We start from the raw sequence: 16,916 nt of genomic DNA, 5'->3' as shown, positions 1-16,916 counted from the left end.
AGAGATATTTTCCATACACTTGTTCACTCCCCAGATGGTCACAACAGCAGGGATTGGCCACACCAAAGCCAGGAGCTTGGAACTCCATCTGTCCCCAAGGGTTTCAGGGGCCCAAGTACTTGGGCCCTTACCTGCTGCTTTCCCAGGAGCATTAGAACAGAATAGGGAGCAGAACAGCGAGACTTGAACCTCTGCTCCAATATGGGATGTGACTTAACCAACTGTATCACAAACCAACCCCAGTTCTATTGTTTTCACATCTATTTATTTGTATTATCTATTGCTACGTAACAAATTATCCCAATCTTGGTGGCAGAAAACTACAAATGTTTAAAATCACAGCAGACATATTAGAAAATAATAAAATTGTCCTTTTTATATATTCTTAAATAGGCCTATTAGAATTTACATGTTTGGGGCCGGTGTCGTGGCTCACTTGGCTAATCCTCCGCCTGCTACGCTGGCATCCCATATGGGCTCCTGTTTGAGACCCAGCTGTTCCACTTCCTATCCTGCTCTCTGCTATGGCCTGGGAAGGCAGAGGAAGATGGCCCAAGTCCTTGGGCCCCTGCACACATGTGAGAGACCAGGAAAAAGCTCCTGGCTCCTGACTTCGGATCAGCACAGCTCTGGCCATTGCAGCCATCTGGGGAGTGAACCACTGAATGGAAGACCTCTCTCTCTCTCTCTCTCTCTGTCTTTCTCTCTGCCTCTCCTCTCTCTGTGTAACTCTGACTTTCAAATAAAATCAATAAATCTTTAAAAAAAAAAGTTATCTACTAAAATGAAAATAAATCATTTTAAGAAAAAAAATCATTTTTAACTATGGACTGTGACTTCTGCTGAACCTTTTAAAATAATTATTTAAAAAGTACCTGCATTGACAAATGGGATTCCATCATATGGGACATACTGGGATTTCCACATCAGGCGAGTGGCTGGCTTCGCTGGGCTTGGAGACTGGCGGGTCCCCCAAACACTCTGAGTCTGCTGCTTGTGGAATGTTAGGACACTTTCTAATTCAGTCTCACTTACACAGTAGCCACGGTATGAATCTCCAATTTTCTGCAAGCAGTAAAATTACGTAACAAAATTAGTAGCAAGTATGCTTCACTACATAGTGCATTTAATGAGATGGTTGTCCAAGAGAGACTCATCAGCTTTCACAAGAGAAAAGTTCTTGCCATCAGATCATTGGTCTATTACAACCAGTAGGTCTGATCTCAGTTCAACCAGGATCATTAAAGAGATATTCTCCAGGTATGATTTAGGGAAATATGAATACCATACTGATATCCTATCTTTATATTTTGTTTGACAGGGACAATAGACAATATTTAGAGAGGGTAACTTCAAGAACATATAGTGCACACACTCTTCTGGATATTAAAAATCCTACCCCTGGAACATTTTCAGATAAGCATCAAATTAGCCAGAGCACTAGTTTTCAGTGGGGTTTCTTTGAACTGAGACTGATTTTGATACAATGCCATGAATCTACCTGAAATCCTATGAAAATTGTGATTGTATTTCCCATAAAATGTTGTAGAAGAATTGACTCATTAAATTCTTTTTATGATGATTCTTCATGGAGAAGAAATCCTGTCTGGACTTAGTACCAAAAATAGTAGTATGCTCTTTATTTTATTTAAAAAAAAATTAAAATGTATTCAATTCTTTCAGGAAATTAGCATAACTCCTCTTAATTAATAGGTACAGAATTTAGTTACCAACTTGGATTTCCCTTTTGAAATGTAGACTCTTAGATTACAGGCAGGTGTGTATATGTGTAAAGAGCATACACATACACACACTTCATTAAGATATGTACTTTCTTATTGCTATTTTACATTCCCATTCTTGTTTTTATTTATCCTTTACCTCCCACTCTTAATATTTACCTTGCTAGCATATTTTATATTTTTTGTAAGCTATATTAAATTTTTTTCTGAAACATGGCAAGGCATAAGTACAATTTCCCTTAAAAATAATGAAAAGAGTCACTTACAAACTTTCTTTTTGTCTGGATATTTCTTTATCAAAATATCTATCACAAATAAAAGTAGGATTATAAAGTTTAACTGTACTACTTTTAAATAAAATAAAATGGACAGAATGCATAATGTCACTTAAAAAAAATTGAATTAGTACAACTTAATTAGGTATATAGACAGGCCTATAGATAAAAGTTTAGGCCGGCGCCGCAGCTCAATAGGCTAATCCTCCGCCTTGCAGCGCCGGCACACTGGGTTCTAGTCCCGGTCGGGGCACCGGATTCTGTCCCGTTTGCCCCTCTTCCAGGCCAGCTCTCTGCTATGGCCCAGGAGTGCAGTGGAGGATGGCCCAAGTCGTTGGGTCCTGCACCCGCACGGGAGACCAGGAGAAGCATCTGGCTCCTGGCTTAGGATCAGCATGATGCGCTGGCTGCAGCGCGCTGGCTGATGCGGCCATTAGAGGGTGAACCAACGGCAAAAGGAAGACCTTTCTCTCTTTCTCTCTCTGTCCACTCTGCCTGTCAAAAAAAAAAAAAAAAAAAAAAGTTTAATAGAGTATTTGAAATACTCTGGTCAAATCAGAAAAAAATGTCTATAGAAAAAGTTGTTAAATGAGAAATACTAAAGTAGAACTAAAAAATATTTTGAAGTAAAAATGCATAAAATATTTCTTTACTCATTAACCAAAAATTGATATTGCTTGGGAGAAGAGAGAAAAATCCTTAACTGGGAGCCAGCATTGTGGTATAGTTTGTAAAGCTACCACCTGTGACACCAACATCCAATATGGGTGCTAGTTTGAGATCCAGCTGCTCCACTTCCAATCCAGCTACCTGTTAATGCACCCGGGAAAGCAGCGGAAGATGGCCCAAGTGCTTGGGCTCTTGCACCCAAGTGGGAGATCTCGAAGAAGCTCCTGACTCCTTGCTTCAGCTTGGTCCAGCCCTGGTTGTTGTGGCCATTTGGGGAGTGAACCAGTGGATGAAAGATCTCTCTCTCTCTCTCTGACTTTCAAATTAGCAAATAAATGGTAAAAAGAGAAATCTTCCATGGAAGAGAATATTCCTGCAGGATGGTCTTAACCAGTTTTATATAAGATGTATGATTTTAGGTAAGACACATAATGCACTGAGTTGTAAAATAAGGTGTTTGACCACATGTCTGTGAGTATTCTAAAACGCAGAGCATTCAAAAAAATGCAAGGTATCACATCATAAAACTTATTATTAGAAATCTTCTCAAAATATTAAAACTGAAAGAGAACGTTTTTGTTTCCACATTTCATTTAAAACAATGAAGCATGGGGCTGACGCCAAGGCATAGTGGATAAAGCCACCGCCTGCGGTGCCAGCAACCCATATGGGCATTGGTTCTGGTCCCGGCTGCTCCACTTCTGATCCAGTTCTCTGTTGTGGCCTGGGAAAACAGTAGAAGATGGCCCAAGTGCTTGAGCCCCTGCACCTGCATAGGAGACCCAGAAGAAGCTTCTGGCTACAGGCTTCAGATTGGCACAGCTCCAGCCATTGCAGCCACATGGAGAGTGAACAGCTGGATGGAAGACATCTCTCTCTCTCTCTCTCTCTTTGCCTCTTCCTCTCTGTAACTCTGCCTTTCAAATGAATAAATAAATCTTTTTTAAAAATAAAAAAAAAAATGAAGCATTTTAAAAACTTATTACCATCTTTAGTTTGATCACTTCCCTCAAAAATCTACTTGTTGAGTAATGAAGAACAATTAAAGTTAGTAAATAATTAAGAATAATAATGAAAATAAATACTAAAGAATATAAAGAAATAGGTAACAGCTAAAATAATTAGATAATTGCATTAGTATTTGAAGAACAGTTGTAAATGGTAAGTAGGAAAAAAATAACATGTAGGAAGAGAAACATGACAGAGCTAAAGAAAGTCTAACATGTTTCTAGAAAGTAGGAGGACTTTGGCCGGCGCCGTAGCTCAACAGACTAATCCTCCACCTTGCAGTGCCGGCACACCGGGTTCTAGTCCCGGTTGGGGCACCGGATTCTGTCCCGGTTGCCCCTCTTCCAGGCCAGCTCTCTGCCATGGCCCAGGAAGGCAGTGGAGGATGGCCCAAGTGCTTGGGCCCTGCACCCGCATGGGAGACCAGGAGAAGCACCTGGCTCCCAGCTTCAGATCAGCGCGATGCACAGGCCACAGCGGCCATTGGAGGGTGAACCAGCGGCAAAAAGGAAGACCTTTCTCCTTGTCTCTCGCTCTCTCACTATCCACTCTGCCTGTCAAAAAAAGAAAGAAAAAGAAAGTAGGAGGACTAAGCTAATGAGAAGCAAAGGTCAGAGAAAAGAAGGAAAGTAGGACAAGATAGGACGACACAAGATTATGGAAGGCCTTGAAAGCTAGCTTCTACAGCTAAGCACTCTGGAAAAAATGACACTGAACTTATTGGACACTAAGAAAAGAGGGTGAAAGTAACGTTTACTGACAAGTTGTTTTAGAAAAATAAATTTTAGCGACAAGAAATGGAAGAACTGAAGTGATTACCTGAATGTAGGAAAGGAAAAAGCTAGACTAAAGCTTGTGGCTGGGTGTCTGAGGAGATGGTATTTGTCATTACACAGACACAGAATTCAGGAAGTAGAGCTCATTGTGCTATTGTAGATTATTTCAGTTTGAGATACAATAAATTTTTTAAAAGATTTATTTATATTATTTGAAATGCAGAATTACAGAGAAGACAGAGACAGGGAGAAAAAGAGTATTCCATCTCCTGGCTCACTACCCAAATGGCTGCAATGGCCAAGGCTGGGCAGGCCAAAGCCAGGAGCTTCATCTGGGTGGATACAGAGGCAAAAGCACTGCTTTCCCAGGCCGTTAACAGGGAGCTGGACCAGAAGAGGTGCAGCCAGGACTTGAACCTGTGCCCATTTGAGAAGCTGGCATCACAGGTAGCCCAATCTGGTACACCACAACACTGGCTCCTGGATACTGTAAATTGGAGATGAAATTCAAAGAAAGTTTCAAGTAATGATTAGAGACCTCCAAGAGCGAGGGCAGAATTAAGAAAGTGATGACACACATACAGCAATTAGTGTTATAAATAAGAGACCTGAAAGTTCACAAGACATAAAATGTAGAAAAAGACAAAGTCAAGAATTCTTAAAAATTCCTACTGAGCAGGCCAGCACTGTGGCACAGTAGGTTAATACTGACATCCATATGAGCACAGGTTCTAGTCCTGCTCTACTCCTGATCCAGATCTTTACTAGTGCACCTGGAAAGGCAGTGGAAGATGGCCCAAGTGCTTGGGCACCTGCACCCACGTTAGGGACCCAGATGGAATTCCATGCTCCTGGTTTCCATCTGGCCAATCCCAGCCATTATGGCCATTTGGGGAAATGAACCAGCAGATGGAAGATCTCTCTTCTTCTCTGTCTCTCCTTCTCTCTATGCAACTCTGACTCTGCCTTTCAAATACATAAATAAATCTTTTTTTTTTTTTTTTACAGGCAGAGTGGACAGTGAGAGAGAGACAGAGAGAAAGGTCTTCCTTTTGCCGTTGGTTCACCCTCCAATGGCCACCGCGGTAGGCGCGCTGCGGCCAGCGCACCACGCTGATCCAATGGCAGGAGCCAGGTGCTTCTCCTGGTCTCCCATGGGGTGCAGGGCCCAAGCACTTGGGCCATCCTCCACTGCACTCCCTGGCCACAGCAGAGAGCTGGCCTGGAAGAGGGGCAACCGGGACAGAATCCGGTGCCCCGACCGGGACTAGAACCCGGTGTGCCGGCGCCGCAAGGCGGAGGATTAGCCTAGTGAGCCACGGCGCCGGCCCATAAATAAATCTTTAAAAAATAAAAACTATTTCTACTGAGAATATGAAAAGAAGTAAGAGTAAGCAAATAAGGAGTAGGAATGGTCAAAAAAAAAAAAGTAGAGAAACAAGTGGGTGAAGCTTTGCCAAAAATATGGGAAGAAGAGATACAAGAGAAGAAACCTTAGTGAAGTATGAAGGGATTTATATGACTTCTGCTTTAATAGAGCTTTTATTCTCTAAAGAATAAGAGAAAAGATGAGATCAGATTTAGCATGAACACAAAGAAAATATTATAGATGCAGTCTATTCATTATACTCAAAGGTGGGCATCTGGAGGTGAATTATGGTTATAACCAGTTAAGTAATTCTAGATAAAGATTATTTTTACCTCACCTCACAGCTCCTAAGGCGGCAGGCCCAGATAGGTGTATTAGAAGAAAGTGGCTGAAGAGGAGCCAAAAAAGGTTCTTCAAGCATTCTAGAATAGAAGAGGAATATGTTTAATATATAGCTCTACATATACACACAAAAGGCATTCAATTGCTCTATCCTCTTATAACTATAGAGTAACCTGATGGTATAATTATTTTCTTTAATTACCTGCTAAATTGAAGGCCTGAGTTTGCTCTTGCAGGTACCTATAGTCACAAAAAATTCATATCTCTCCTAAAGCTTATGTGTACTATTTTCATTATATGATTATTTTCCATTTATCAAAAAATAAAGTGGGGAGCCAATGCTGTGGTATAGTAGGTTAAGCCTCTGCCTGCGGCACCAGCAACCCATTTGGGTACAGGTTTGTGTCCTGGCTGCTCCACTTCTGATCCAGCTCCCTGCTGAGGGCCTGGGAAAGCAGTGGAAAATGGTCCAAGTGCTTGGGCCCTGCATCCATGTGAGAGACCCGGAATAAGCTCCTGGCTTCGGATTGGCCTAGCTCCAGCCATTGCCACTGTGGCCATTTGGGGAGTAAACAAGCGAATGGAAGACCTCTCTGTCTGTCTCTCCCTCTCTCTGTTTGTAACTTTGCCTCTCAAATAAATAAATAAATCTTAAAAAATAAAGTGGGGGCCGGCGCCGTGGCTCAACAGGCTAATCCTCCGCCTTGCGGCGCCGGCACACCGGGTTCTAGTCCCGGTCGGGGCACCGATCCTGTCCCGGTTGCCCCTCTTCCAGGCCAGCTCTCTGCTGTGGCCAGGGAGTGCAGTGGAGGATGGCCCAAGTGTTTGGGCTCTGCACCCCATGGGAGACCAGGAGAAGCACCTGGCTCCTGCCATCGGAACAGCGCGGTGCGCCGGCCGCAGCGCGCTACCGCGGCGGCCATTGGAGAGTGAACCAACGGCAAAAGGAAGACCTTTCTCTCTGTCTCTCTCTCTCTCTCACTATCCACTCTGCCTGTCAAAAAAAAAAAAATTTAAAAAATAAAGTGGGTTCTGCTCCCATCTCAGGTTCCCGAATCCAGTGTCCTGCCAATGCAGACCCTGTGAGGTAGCAGTGATGGCTCAGGTAAATAAATTCCTGCCATGCAAGTGGGATACCTGGATTATATTCCCTACTCCTGGCTTTGGCCAGAGCCATCTCAGCTCTATTGGGAAACTGGGCAAATCAACCAGCAGATGGCAATTCTCTTCGTCTGTTCAACTGCCTTTCAAATCAATAAGTAAATAAGGTTTTGTTTTAAAATGAACTATAAGAATATTTTCAGGTGACTTAAGAGTAACATTATATGGGGCTGGCGCCGTGGCTCACTTGGTTAATCCTCTGCCTGCGGTGTCGGTATCCCATATGGGCGCCGGGTTCTAGTCCCGGTTGCTCCTCTTCCAGTCAAGCTTTCTGCTGTGGCCCAGGAGGGCAGTGGAGGATGGCCCAAGTGCTTGGGTGCCTGCATCCACACGGGAGACCAGAAAGAAGCACCTGGCTCCTGGCTTCGGGTCGGCACAGCACAGGCTCTAGCAGCCATTTCGGGGTGAACCAACGGAAGGAAGACCTTTCTCTCTGCCTCTCTCTCACTGTCTATAACTCTACCTGTCAAAGAAAAAAAAATTTATAAAAAAAAAAAGAGTAGCATTATGTAATTTCTAAGATTAAATGTCAAATATTATCTTAATTCAAAAATACTTCTGTAGAGCAATTAAAAGATAAACATATATATCTAGCACATATTTCCCTAAATTACCAACAATATATTTTAAACCAAAAATAAAAACTGTAATAAAAGTTGTTTAAAACATTTTAAAGATTTATTTATTACTTGAAGGAGAGAGTCTCACACTTTCACACACACAGAGATTTTCCACCTAAACCTTTCTTCTTTTTTTAAACATTTTATTTATTTGAAAGGCAGAGTTATAGAGAGGCAGAAAGGGTTAAAAAAGAGAGAGGTCTTCCATTTCTGGTTCACTCCCCAAATGGCCATAATGGCTGGAGCTGCACGGATCTGAACTCAGGAGCAAGGAGTTTCGTCCAGGTCTCCCACACAGGTGCAGGGGCCCAAGGACTTGGGATATCTTCCTGCTTTCCCAGGCCATAGCAGAGAGCTGGATTGGAAGTGGAGCAACCAAGACGCAAACTGGCACCCATATGGGATGCTGGCACTGCAGGTGGTAGCTTTACCTGCTATGTCAGACACAGTGCCAGACCCCATCTATTACTTTATCACAGAGGAATTATAGGCATAAAAATGTGACAAAACCATTAAAATATTTAGTAACTAGAATGGATTTTTTTTTTAAAAAAGTTTTTTTTAAAGACTTAATTTATTTATTTGAGAGGTAGAGCTACAGAGAGAAGCAGAGACAGAGAGAAAGATCTTTCATCTGCTGGTTCACTCCCCAAATGGCTGCAACGATTGGAGCTAAGTCTATCCGAAGCTGGGAGCCAGGAGCTTCCTCCAGGTACCAGACCCGGGTGCAGAGGCCTAAACATTTGAGGCATCTCATACTGCTTTTGCAGGCCATAGCAGGGAGCTGGATCAGAAGAGGAGCAGCCAGACATGAACCAAGCCCATATGGGATGCCGGAACTGCAGGCGGAGGCTCAGCCTACTATGCCACAGAGCCAGACCCTAAAGATTTATTTAGTTATGTAAAGACAGAGTTACAGAGAGAGAAAGAAGGAGAGAGAGAGAGAGAGAGAAACAGAGACAGAGAGAGATCTTCCATTCATTGGCCCACTCCTCAAATGGCAGCAATGCCCAGGGCTGGCCAGGCCAAAGCCAGGAACCAGGAACTTCTTCTGGATCTCCCAGGTGGGTGCCGGGGCCCAAGCACTTGGACCACCCTCTGCTTCTTTCCCAGGTACATTAGCAGAAAGCTGGACTGGAAGTAGAGCAGCTGAGACTAGAATCAGAATCCATATGGGATGCCAGGATTGCAGGTGGTGGCTTTATCTGCTAAGCCACAGCACCAGCTCCTGGATATTTTATTCTAAAAACTCTATTGGTGTTGGGATCAAAGCCGTGGCACAGTAGGTTAATCCTCCGCCTGCAGCGCTGGCATCCCATATGGGCACTGGTTCCAGTCCTGGCTGCTCTACTTCCTATCTAGTTCTCTGCTGTGGCTTGGGAAAACAGTGGAAGATGGCCCAAGTCCTTGGGCTCCTGCACCTGCATGGGAGACCAGGAAGAAGCACCTGCCTCCTGGCTTCAGATCGGCGCAGCTCCGGCCCTTTCGGCAATCTGGGGAGTGAACCAGCAATCTGGGGAGTGAACCAACAGAAGGAAGACCTTTCTCTGTCTCTCCCTCTCACTATCTGTAACTCTACCTCTCAAATAAATAAATAAAATCTTAAAAAAAAAAAACAAAAAAACAAAAAACCTCTGTTGGTGTTAAAAGTTTTAATATTGCTTCAAAAGATAACAGGCAGTTCCACTGAGGAAAATTAGCATTTTTAACACTGATATCTCCTATAGCTGCCTCCTTGTTGCCAAGATAACACTAAAATAATTAAAGATGAGGCCTGCATTGTGACAGTCGATTGGACAGCCTCCTATGACAATGGCATCCCATATGGGAGCATTGGTTCAAGTCCTACCTGCTCTGCTTCTGATACAGCTTCCTGATAATGTGTTTGGGAATCAGAGGATGATGACTCAAGTGCTTGGGCCGCTGTTACCCAGGTGGGAAACATGGATGGAATTCTAGGATCCTGGCCTTGGCCCGGCTCAGCAGTGTCACTGGCCTATTTGGAGAATGAACCAGCAGATGGTTGATCTTTGTCTCTCCCTCTCCGTCATTATGTATTTCAAATCGAGTAAAAATAAATCTCAAAAAAGAGAGAGATTTGATCACAGTTTCTTCTATTTTCTAAATTTTTGTCCTTTTCTATAGTTTGCCAGCTTTAGCTGTGAACATTTACGGTGACATCAAAAGAGGAGATCCTTTTTCCTACTGACTCACCTGGCCACTGACTTTTTGGGCAATGTGAGGGTTGCTTGTGGAGGAAGAATCAAACTACTAGTATCATCTGCTGGAGCATCCACTCTTACAGCTGGTAAGTTTCTGTCACTGGACTTCTCTTCAGGGACATCTTAACAACAAGAACAACAACAACAAGGCAAAATCAGATCTTGAGTTTATCTATCTAGAACTTGTGTATTTGTAATATGAAAAGGAAGAACTGCTTTGAAACTAAAGATAACAAAACTTACAAGGCTTTATTGAGAGTTGCTATGACAAACTTGTTTACCATTAAATTATGGCTACTGGAACTTTGTAATTAAGTTTTTGGAACTTACATTGAACAGCAAGGAAATAAAAATGATAAAAATAAATATAAAAGTTTCACAATAGGACAATGTAAAACTTTTTCTCAATCTGTATACTATGTTTAAAATGTCTTCAACAGATATCTTTCTTCTTATGTTTTAACAATTTAACCAAGATGAATCAAAACACTATGGTAAAAATATTTATTTTTAACTATTTGCTATGAAACAGCAACAAAATAGCTGTAGCTATTATGTTATAGATGAGATTCAAATAGATGGAAAAGAGAGGAAAACAAGGAATAGCAATTATCAAATAGAAAAAAAAAGAAAAAATGGTGCATATGATTCTCCTTTCTGAATCTGAAGGAACAAGAAAGAAAAAAGCAAGGGGCTAAAAAGGACAGTTAACAAAAGAAATGACCACATGGTTAAAAAAAATCAATGAAAATAAAAATGCAAGAAACTGCTTTAGGTATTAGCACTATACTCTCATTATCGCTGCTGTTATTACTGTTACTAAAATTAAGAATAATTTATTTTATGCTCACTGGTTATTTGAGAGGAAGCAGGAGCCAACCAGCTTCACAGAATTCCAAAATGAAATAGATAGCTAACCTAGACAGGAGTTGAAAAATGAACTTGAAATTTATTTGGGCTAAGTAACTTTTCTAATTATTCAGTTTACAGTTACCTAATAAGATCAATTTCAGGACTGATTTTTAGGAAGTGATTCTCTAAAACATATACTTGTTTTTTAAAACATTCTCAAATCCTCCATATCCCATTATTACTCACCCTGAGGACTGCTGACGTCTGCAAGCTGCCTCTGTGGTATAATCATTTGCGTCATTCCTGTCTGGGCGGATGGAATCACGCGAAGCACCTGTCCATTTTCTGATGGGCTGGCAACAAGCATCTTGGAGGATTTAAAAGAAAATCAAATACATGTGCCTATACTGATTTTACAGACTGTTAAATTATTAAACACATGCCTATCTCTAATTGTTTCCAAGACCTCACAACTGATAAATGGTGAAGCTAAGATTCAAAGCATGGCTGGTGCTGTGGCATAGCGCTTAAAGCCGCTGCCTACAGTGCCGGTATCCCATATGGGCACTGGTTCAAGTCCCAGCTGTTCCACTTCCAATCCAGCTCTCTGCTGTGGCCTGGGAAAGCAGCAGAAGATGGCCCAAGTGCTTGGGCCCCTGCACCTGCGTGGGAGACCTGGAAGAAGTTCCTGGCTTCAGATCAGCGCAGCTCTCGCCGTTGAGGCCAATTGGGGAGTGAACCAGTGGATGGAAGACCTCTCTCTGCCTCTGTCTCTCCTCTGTGTAATTCCAACTTTCAAATAAATAAATAAATAAATCTTTAAAAAAAAAAAAAAGATTCAAAGCAAGCACCTTGACTCTCGTCTGAACCATCTATGGTCTTTTGTTTGTTTGTTTGTTTTGACAGGGAGAGTGGACAGTGAGAGAGAGAGAGAGACAGAGAGAAAGGTCTTCCTTTTGCCGTTGGTTCACCCTCCAATGGCTGCCGCGGTAGGCGCGCTGCGGCCAGCGCACCGCGCTGATCCGATGGCAGGAGCCAGGTGCTTCTCCTGGTCTCCCATGGGGTGCAGGGCCCAAGCACTTGGGCCATCCTCCACTGCACTCCCTGGCCACAGCAGAGAGCTGGCCTGGAAGAGGGGCAACCGGGACAGAATCCGGTGCCCCGACCGGGACTAGAACCCGGTGTGCCGGCGCCGCAAGGCGGAGGATTAGCCTAGTGAAGCGCTGCGCCGGCCCCATCTATGGTCTTAATCATTATATATCTAAGTGGCCTAATGACTTAAAATCAGAACATGGTTCCAATTGAGCTTTATACACTTACTTTTTGCTATTTATTATATTATTCATACACATTTGACATATTTGTGTGGCAATCATGTGTCCAATATTTTAAGTCAGTTTCATTCATTATTTTAAAAATGGTAACTTATGGAGCTGGCGTTGTGGGATAGTAAAGCTGCTGCCTACAATACTAGCATCCCATATGGCTGCAGGTTCAAGTCCTGGCTGCTCCACTTCTGATCCAGCTCCCTGTTAATGGCCTGGGAAAGGCAGTAGAGGATGGCCTAAGTGCTTGGGCCCCTGCCACCTACGTGAGAGACCCAGAAAAAGCTCCTGGCTTCAGCCTGGCCCAGCCCTGTCTGTTGGGGCCATCTGGGGAATGAACCAGCAGATGGAAGATCTTTCTCTCTGTCTCTCCCTCTCTCTGTGATGCTTTGCCTTTCAAATAAATAAATATTTTTTTAAAAAGGTGACATTCTAGATTTCTAGCCAAAAGGCATTTTTTTTAAAAAAAAGATTTATTTATTTATTTGAAAGGCAGAGTTAGAGAGAGGCAGAAGCAGACACTGAGAGAGAGAAAGAGAGAGAGAAAATCTTCCATCTGCTGGTTCATTCTCCAAATGTCCGTAATGGTCTGAGCCGGGCCCATCGAAGCCAGGAGCCTGGAGCTTCTCAGGTCTCCCATGCGGGTACAGGGGCCCAAGGACTTGGGTCATCCTCCACTGCCTTCCCAGGAAATAGCAGAGAGCTGGATTAGAAGTGGAGCAGCCAGGACTTGAACTGGCACCCATATGGGATGCTGCAACTGCAGGCAGTGGCTTCACCTGCTAGGCCACAGTGCCAGCCCCTAAACATCACTTTTTAAAAAATCTCTGCATTTATATACACCTGTCTTGGTCCTTAAAGAATACTACAGAATAACTAAAAAGTCTAAAAACAAAGGAGAAATATTATATTTATTGTACTCTTCTTCAGTTTAGCAACTGAAAGCACTGTCTCAAATTTAGAGGAATTAAAAGCAACTAAAAAGACATCTGAAGTTGAAGAAAAATATTCTGATCCTCTATTTTGAAAATTTAACTAATACATTATTTGAAGGTAAGTCTACTGAATGGTCCCAGATTTTTTGGACACCGTATACATTTTATCACCTAACATATAGCTCTCCTGCTGAAACACCTTAACTATTTTATCCAAAGTCTACTGTCCATTTTAGTAAGTAACTCTCCCTTGGTCATTCCGATTAGATTTTTCTCTCCCATTGTAAAACATGAAAACAATGCTGATTGAAAAATCAAGAGCAGGGGCCAGTGCTGTAGTGTAGCAAATAAGATCTCTGCTGGCGGTGCTGGAATTCCAGATGGGCACTGGTTCAAGTCCCAGCTGCCCCACTTCTAACCCAGCTTCCTGCAAATGGCCTGGAAAAAGCAGAAGATGGCCCAAGTGTTTGTGCCCCTGCCACCTATATGGGACACTCGGATAAAGCTTCTGGTTCTTAGCCATTGCAGCCATCTGGGGAGTGAACCAGAGGATGGAAGATCTCTCTCTCTCTCTCTCCTTTCCTCCCTTCCTCCCACCCTCCCCCTATCTGTCTTTCCCTCTCTCTAACTTTGACTTTCAAATAAATAAATAAATATTAAAAACAAAAACCAACTGAATTCCAAATTTTTTTAAAGATTTTATTTATTTATTTGAAAGTCAGAGTTACACAGTTCTAGTCCTGGTCGGGGCACCGGATTCTGTCCCAGTTGCTCCTCTTCCAGGCCAGCTCTCTGCTGTGGCCTGGGAGTGCAGTGGAGGATGGCCCAAGTGCTTGGGCCCTGCACCCGCATGGGAGACCAGGAAGAAGCACCTGCCTCCTGGCTTCGGATCAGCGCGGTGCACCGGCCGCAGTGCGCCGGTCACAGCGGCCATTGGGGGGGTGAACCAACGGAAAAGGAAGACCTTTCTCTCTGTCTCTCTCTTTCTCTCTCTCTCACTGTCCACTCTGCCTGTCAAAAAAAAAAAAAAAAAAGAAAGTAAGAGGTCTGCCATCTGATGGTTCACTCCCCAACTGGCTGCAATGACCGGAGCTTCACTGATCTGAAGCCAGGAGCCTGGAGCTTCCTCCAGGTCTCCCATGCGGGTACAAGGATTTGGGCCATCCTCTACTGCTATCCCAGGCCATAGTAGAGAGCTGGATTGGAAGAGGAGCAGCCGGGATTAGAACTAACGCCCATATGGGATGCCGGCGCTTCAGGCCAGGGCATTAACCCGCTGAGCCACAGCAATGGCCCCCTGAATTCCAAATTTTAATGGGAATCAACTCCACTAAATTTTGGAATGTGAATTTAAATTTGAAAATAACTAAATTGGGATAAAAAGCTTTAATAAAGCAGAATTCTTTAAATAGAATCATAAACATTTCCCAGAAATTGAGAGTGGGAATTGTTTCCTTTCCCCAATATTTATTGAGTATGAGATTAAAAACATCTTACCATTTCCTGGTAATATCACTTCATGAAAAAGCAATTTTATACTTTGATGATAATAACTGCTTAGAACACATACTAACTTGGCAAAACTTCAGATATATTACCACCGTTAATTCTCATGATATATATCAACTAAATGCATCTTATAAATGAGGAAACTCTCACACAGAGGTTACAAAACTCATGCAAGATTACAAAGAGCTATTAAATGGTGAGCTAGTATTCAAACCCAAGCAATTGGACTCATTTTAAACACTACTCTGTACTGCCTCCACATATTTGATGTTACTAAGTAACCTTAAAAAATTTTTCAAAAAAAACCCTGGTAAGCATTAAAAGGCAAAAAGAATAACATCATTTTAAGTTATTTACCCCTTAAAATGAAAATATGATTTCATTCTCAGAAAATAAGACAGGGATATTTAGCAGTCACTTGCCTCTGGAAAGAACAATCTTTATTCTTAAGGCAGGAATTTTGCAGCCAATAGGTCAGAGGCCCCAGGCAGACTATTTGTCTCATATTTACCAGACTGAATTCATCACAAATTTACCAAATCAAGAAATGCAGATAGAGGCCAGTGTAATGGCATGGCAGGTTAAAGTCTGGCCTGCAGCGCTGGCATCCCATATGGGTGCTGGTTCGAGTCCTGGCTGCTCCATTCCCCATCCAGCTCCCTGCTAATGTGCTCGGAAAGCAGTGGGGGATGGTTCAGGTAATTGGTCCCCTGCACCCAAGTGGAAGACCCGGAAGAAGCTTCTGGCTCCTAGCTTCGGCCTTGCACAGCCCTGGTCGGTGGCGACCACTTGGGGAGTGAACCAGCAGATGGAAGACCTCTCTTTGTGTGTCTCTACCTCTATCTGTAACTCTGTCTTTCAAATAAATAAAATAAATCTAAAAAAAAAAAAAGTTGAAAAAGAGAATTAAAAATTTGAAAAAAAAAAGAATTCCAACTAAAGTATTTCAGTTTTCATCTGCAGCTCATGAAAATGTGGAAGGGAATGTGTAGTCGTGGCCGAGTGGTTAAGGCAATGGACTAGAAAATGTGGAAGGGATTCACAGCACCTTTATAAACTGCCTATCATTACTAGAATAAAAAATATAACAAGATGCCCATATTGTGAGGAAGATAAAATAAAGATGCCTAGACCTTTAGAATACCCTTTCATTGAATACAAAACTGAAAATGGTTAAACTTGTGGTAAGAATCAAGGTCCTGAAATTGCCACGAAGTCTTCCAACAGAGGACCTAACACCTGGCTCAGAGCACTAGGGAACTGTGAATGTGGCGGCATCTAACCTTTGTGGGGCAGCAGACAACTAAGTCCTGATGCCAGAGCAGTTTCAGATTCAAAACGCTAGACATTTTCACTTAAGAAAGTATTTTCATTAAAATATATCTGAAATATCAAACACTGTCAGTGAAAAAAAGGAAATAAGACTGCTGTGGTTATTTTAAAATCTAAACTAAACAAATACAATTTTTATAATCTACTCAGTCATGAAAATTTTATAACTGAAATTGATTCATGAAATAACCATTTAATTTTGCAACTTTTTTTTCATTAGGTTTATTAAAAAAGTCTGTAGAAATTTGAGTCCCTTCCACTCCAAGCATTTTTTTTTTAAGTCAGAGTTACAGAGAGAGACATAGGGAGTTAGAGAGAGAAAGAGAGAGAGATCTTCCATCCACTGGTTCACTCCCCAGATGGCCCAATGGCCAGGCCTGGGCCAGATCAAAGCAGGAGCCAGAAGCTTCCACAGGTCTCCCATGTGGGTGGCAGGGGCCCAAACACGGGGTCATTCTCCACTGCTTCCCCAGGCACATTTGTAGGAGCTGGATTGGAAGCGGGTCAGGCAGGAAACAAAACAGCATCCGCATGAGATAAAGGGGTTGTAGGCCAGTGGCTTTACTGGCTATGCCACAATGCCAGACCTCATTTTTCTTCATTAAACATGGAGTCAAAAACATACTTCAAACTATAAACTGAAAAGCAATGGAAAAACAAGAAACTGCCACTCTTTTCCAGTCTATGTAATACAATATAAACTCCAGTTGACTCAATCCTAATGCAGTAACAGCATTGGTTGTATCCACATCTCAAAACACAGAGTATGTGCGAGACAA

At 42.6% G+C, this 16,916-nt stretch overlaps 1 protein-coding gene across 7 annotated transcripts in view; it reads right to left on the bottom strand.

Annotated features, from left to right (window-relative positions):
* CARF (calcium responsive transcription factor) overlaps positions 1-16,916 on the bottom strand; it is a 72,667-nt gene that overhangs the window by 33,944 nt on the left and 21,807 nt on the right. For 6 of the 7 annotated variants that reach the window (XR_009865883.1, XM_062190066.1, XM_062190060.1 and 3 more), the window contains 4 exons: positions 11,283-11,403; positions 10,177-10,306; positions 6,177-6,261; positions 876-1,065 (listed from right to left, as the gene is read on the bottom strand). Coding sequence is in view for 5 of the 7 variants with exons in the window: in XM_062190066.1 (XP_062046050.1) it covers positions 876-1,065; positions 6,177-6,261; positions 10,177-10,306; positions 11,283-11,403 (526 nt within the window). In the remaining 2 variants the exon portion in view is untranslated. Of the gene's footprint in view, positions 1-875; positions 1,066-6,176; positions 6,262-10,176; positions 10,307-11,282; positions 11,404-16,916 lie in introns of those variants that run through there. The other variant, XM_062190086.1, reaches the window with a different exon arrangement.

This window comes from Lepus europaeus, chromosome 1 (genome assembly GCF_033115175.1).
Source record: "Lepus europaeus isolate LE1 chromosome 1, mLepTim1.pri, whole genome shotgun sequence".
Lineage (NCBI taxonomy): Eukaryota > Metazoa > Chordata > Mammalia > Lagomorpha > Leporidae > Lepus > Lepus europaeus.
This window is presented reverse-complemented; position numbering and strand designations above follow the sequence as displayed.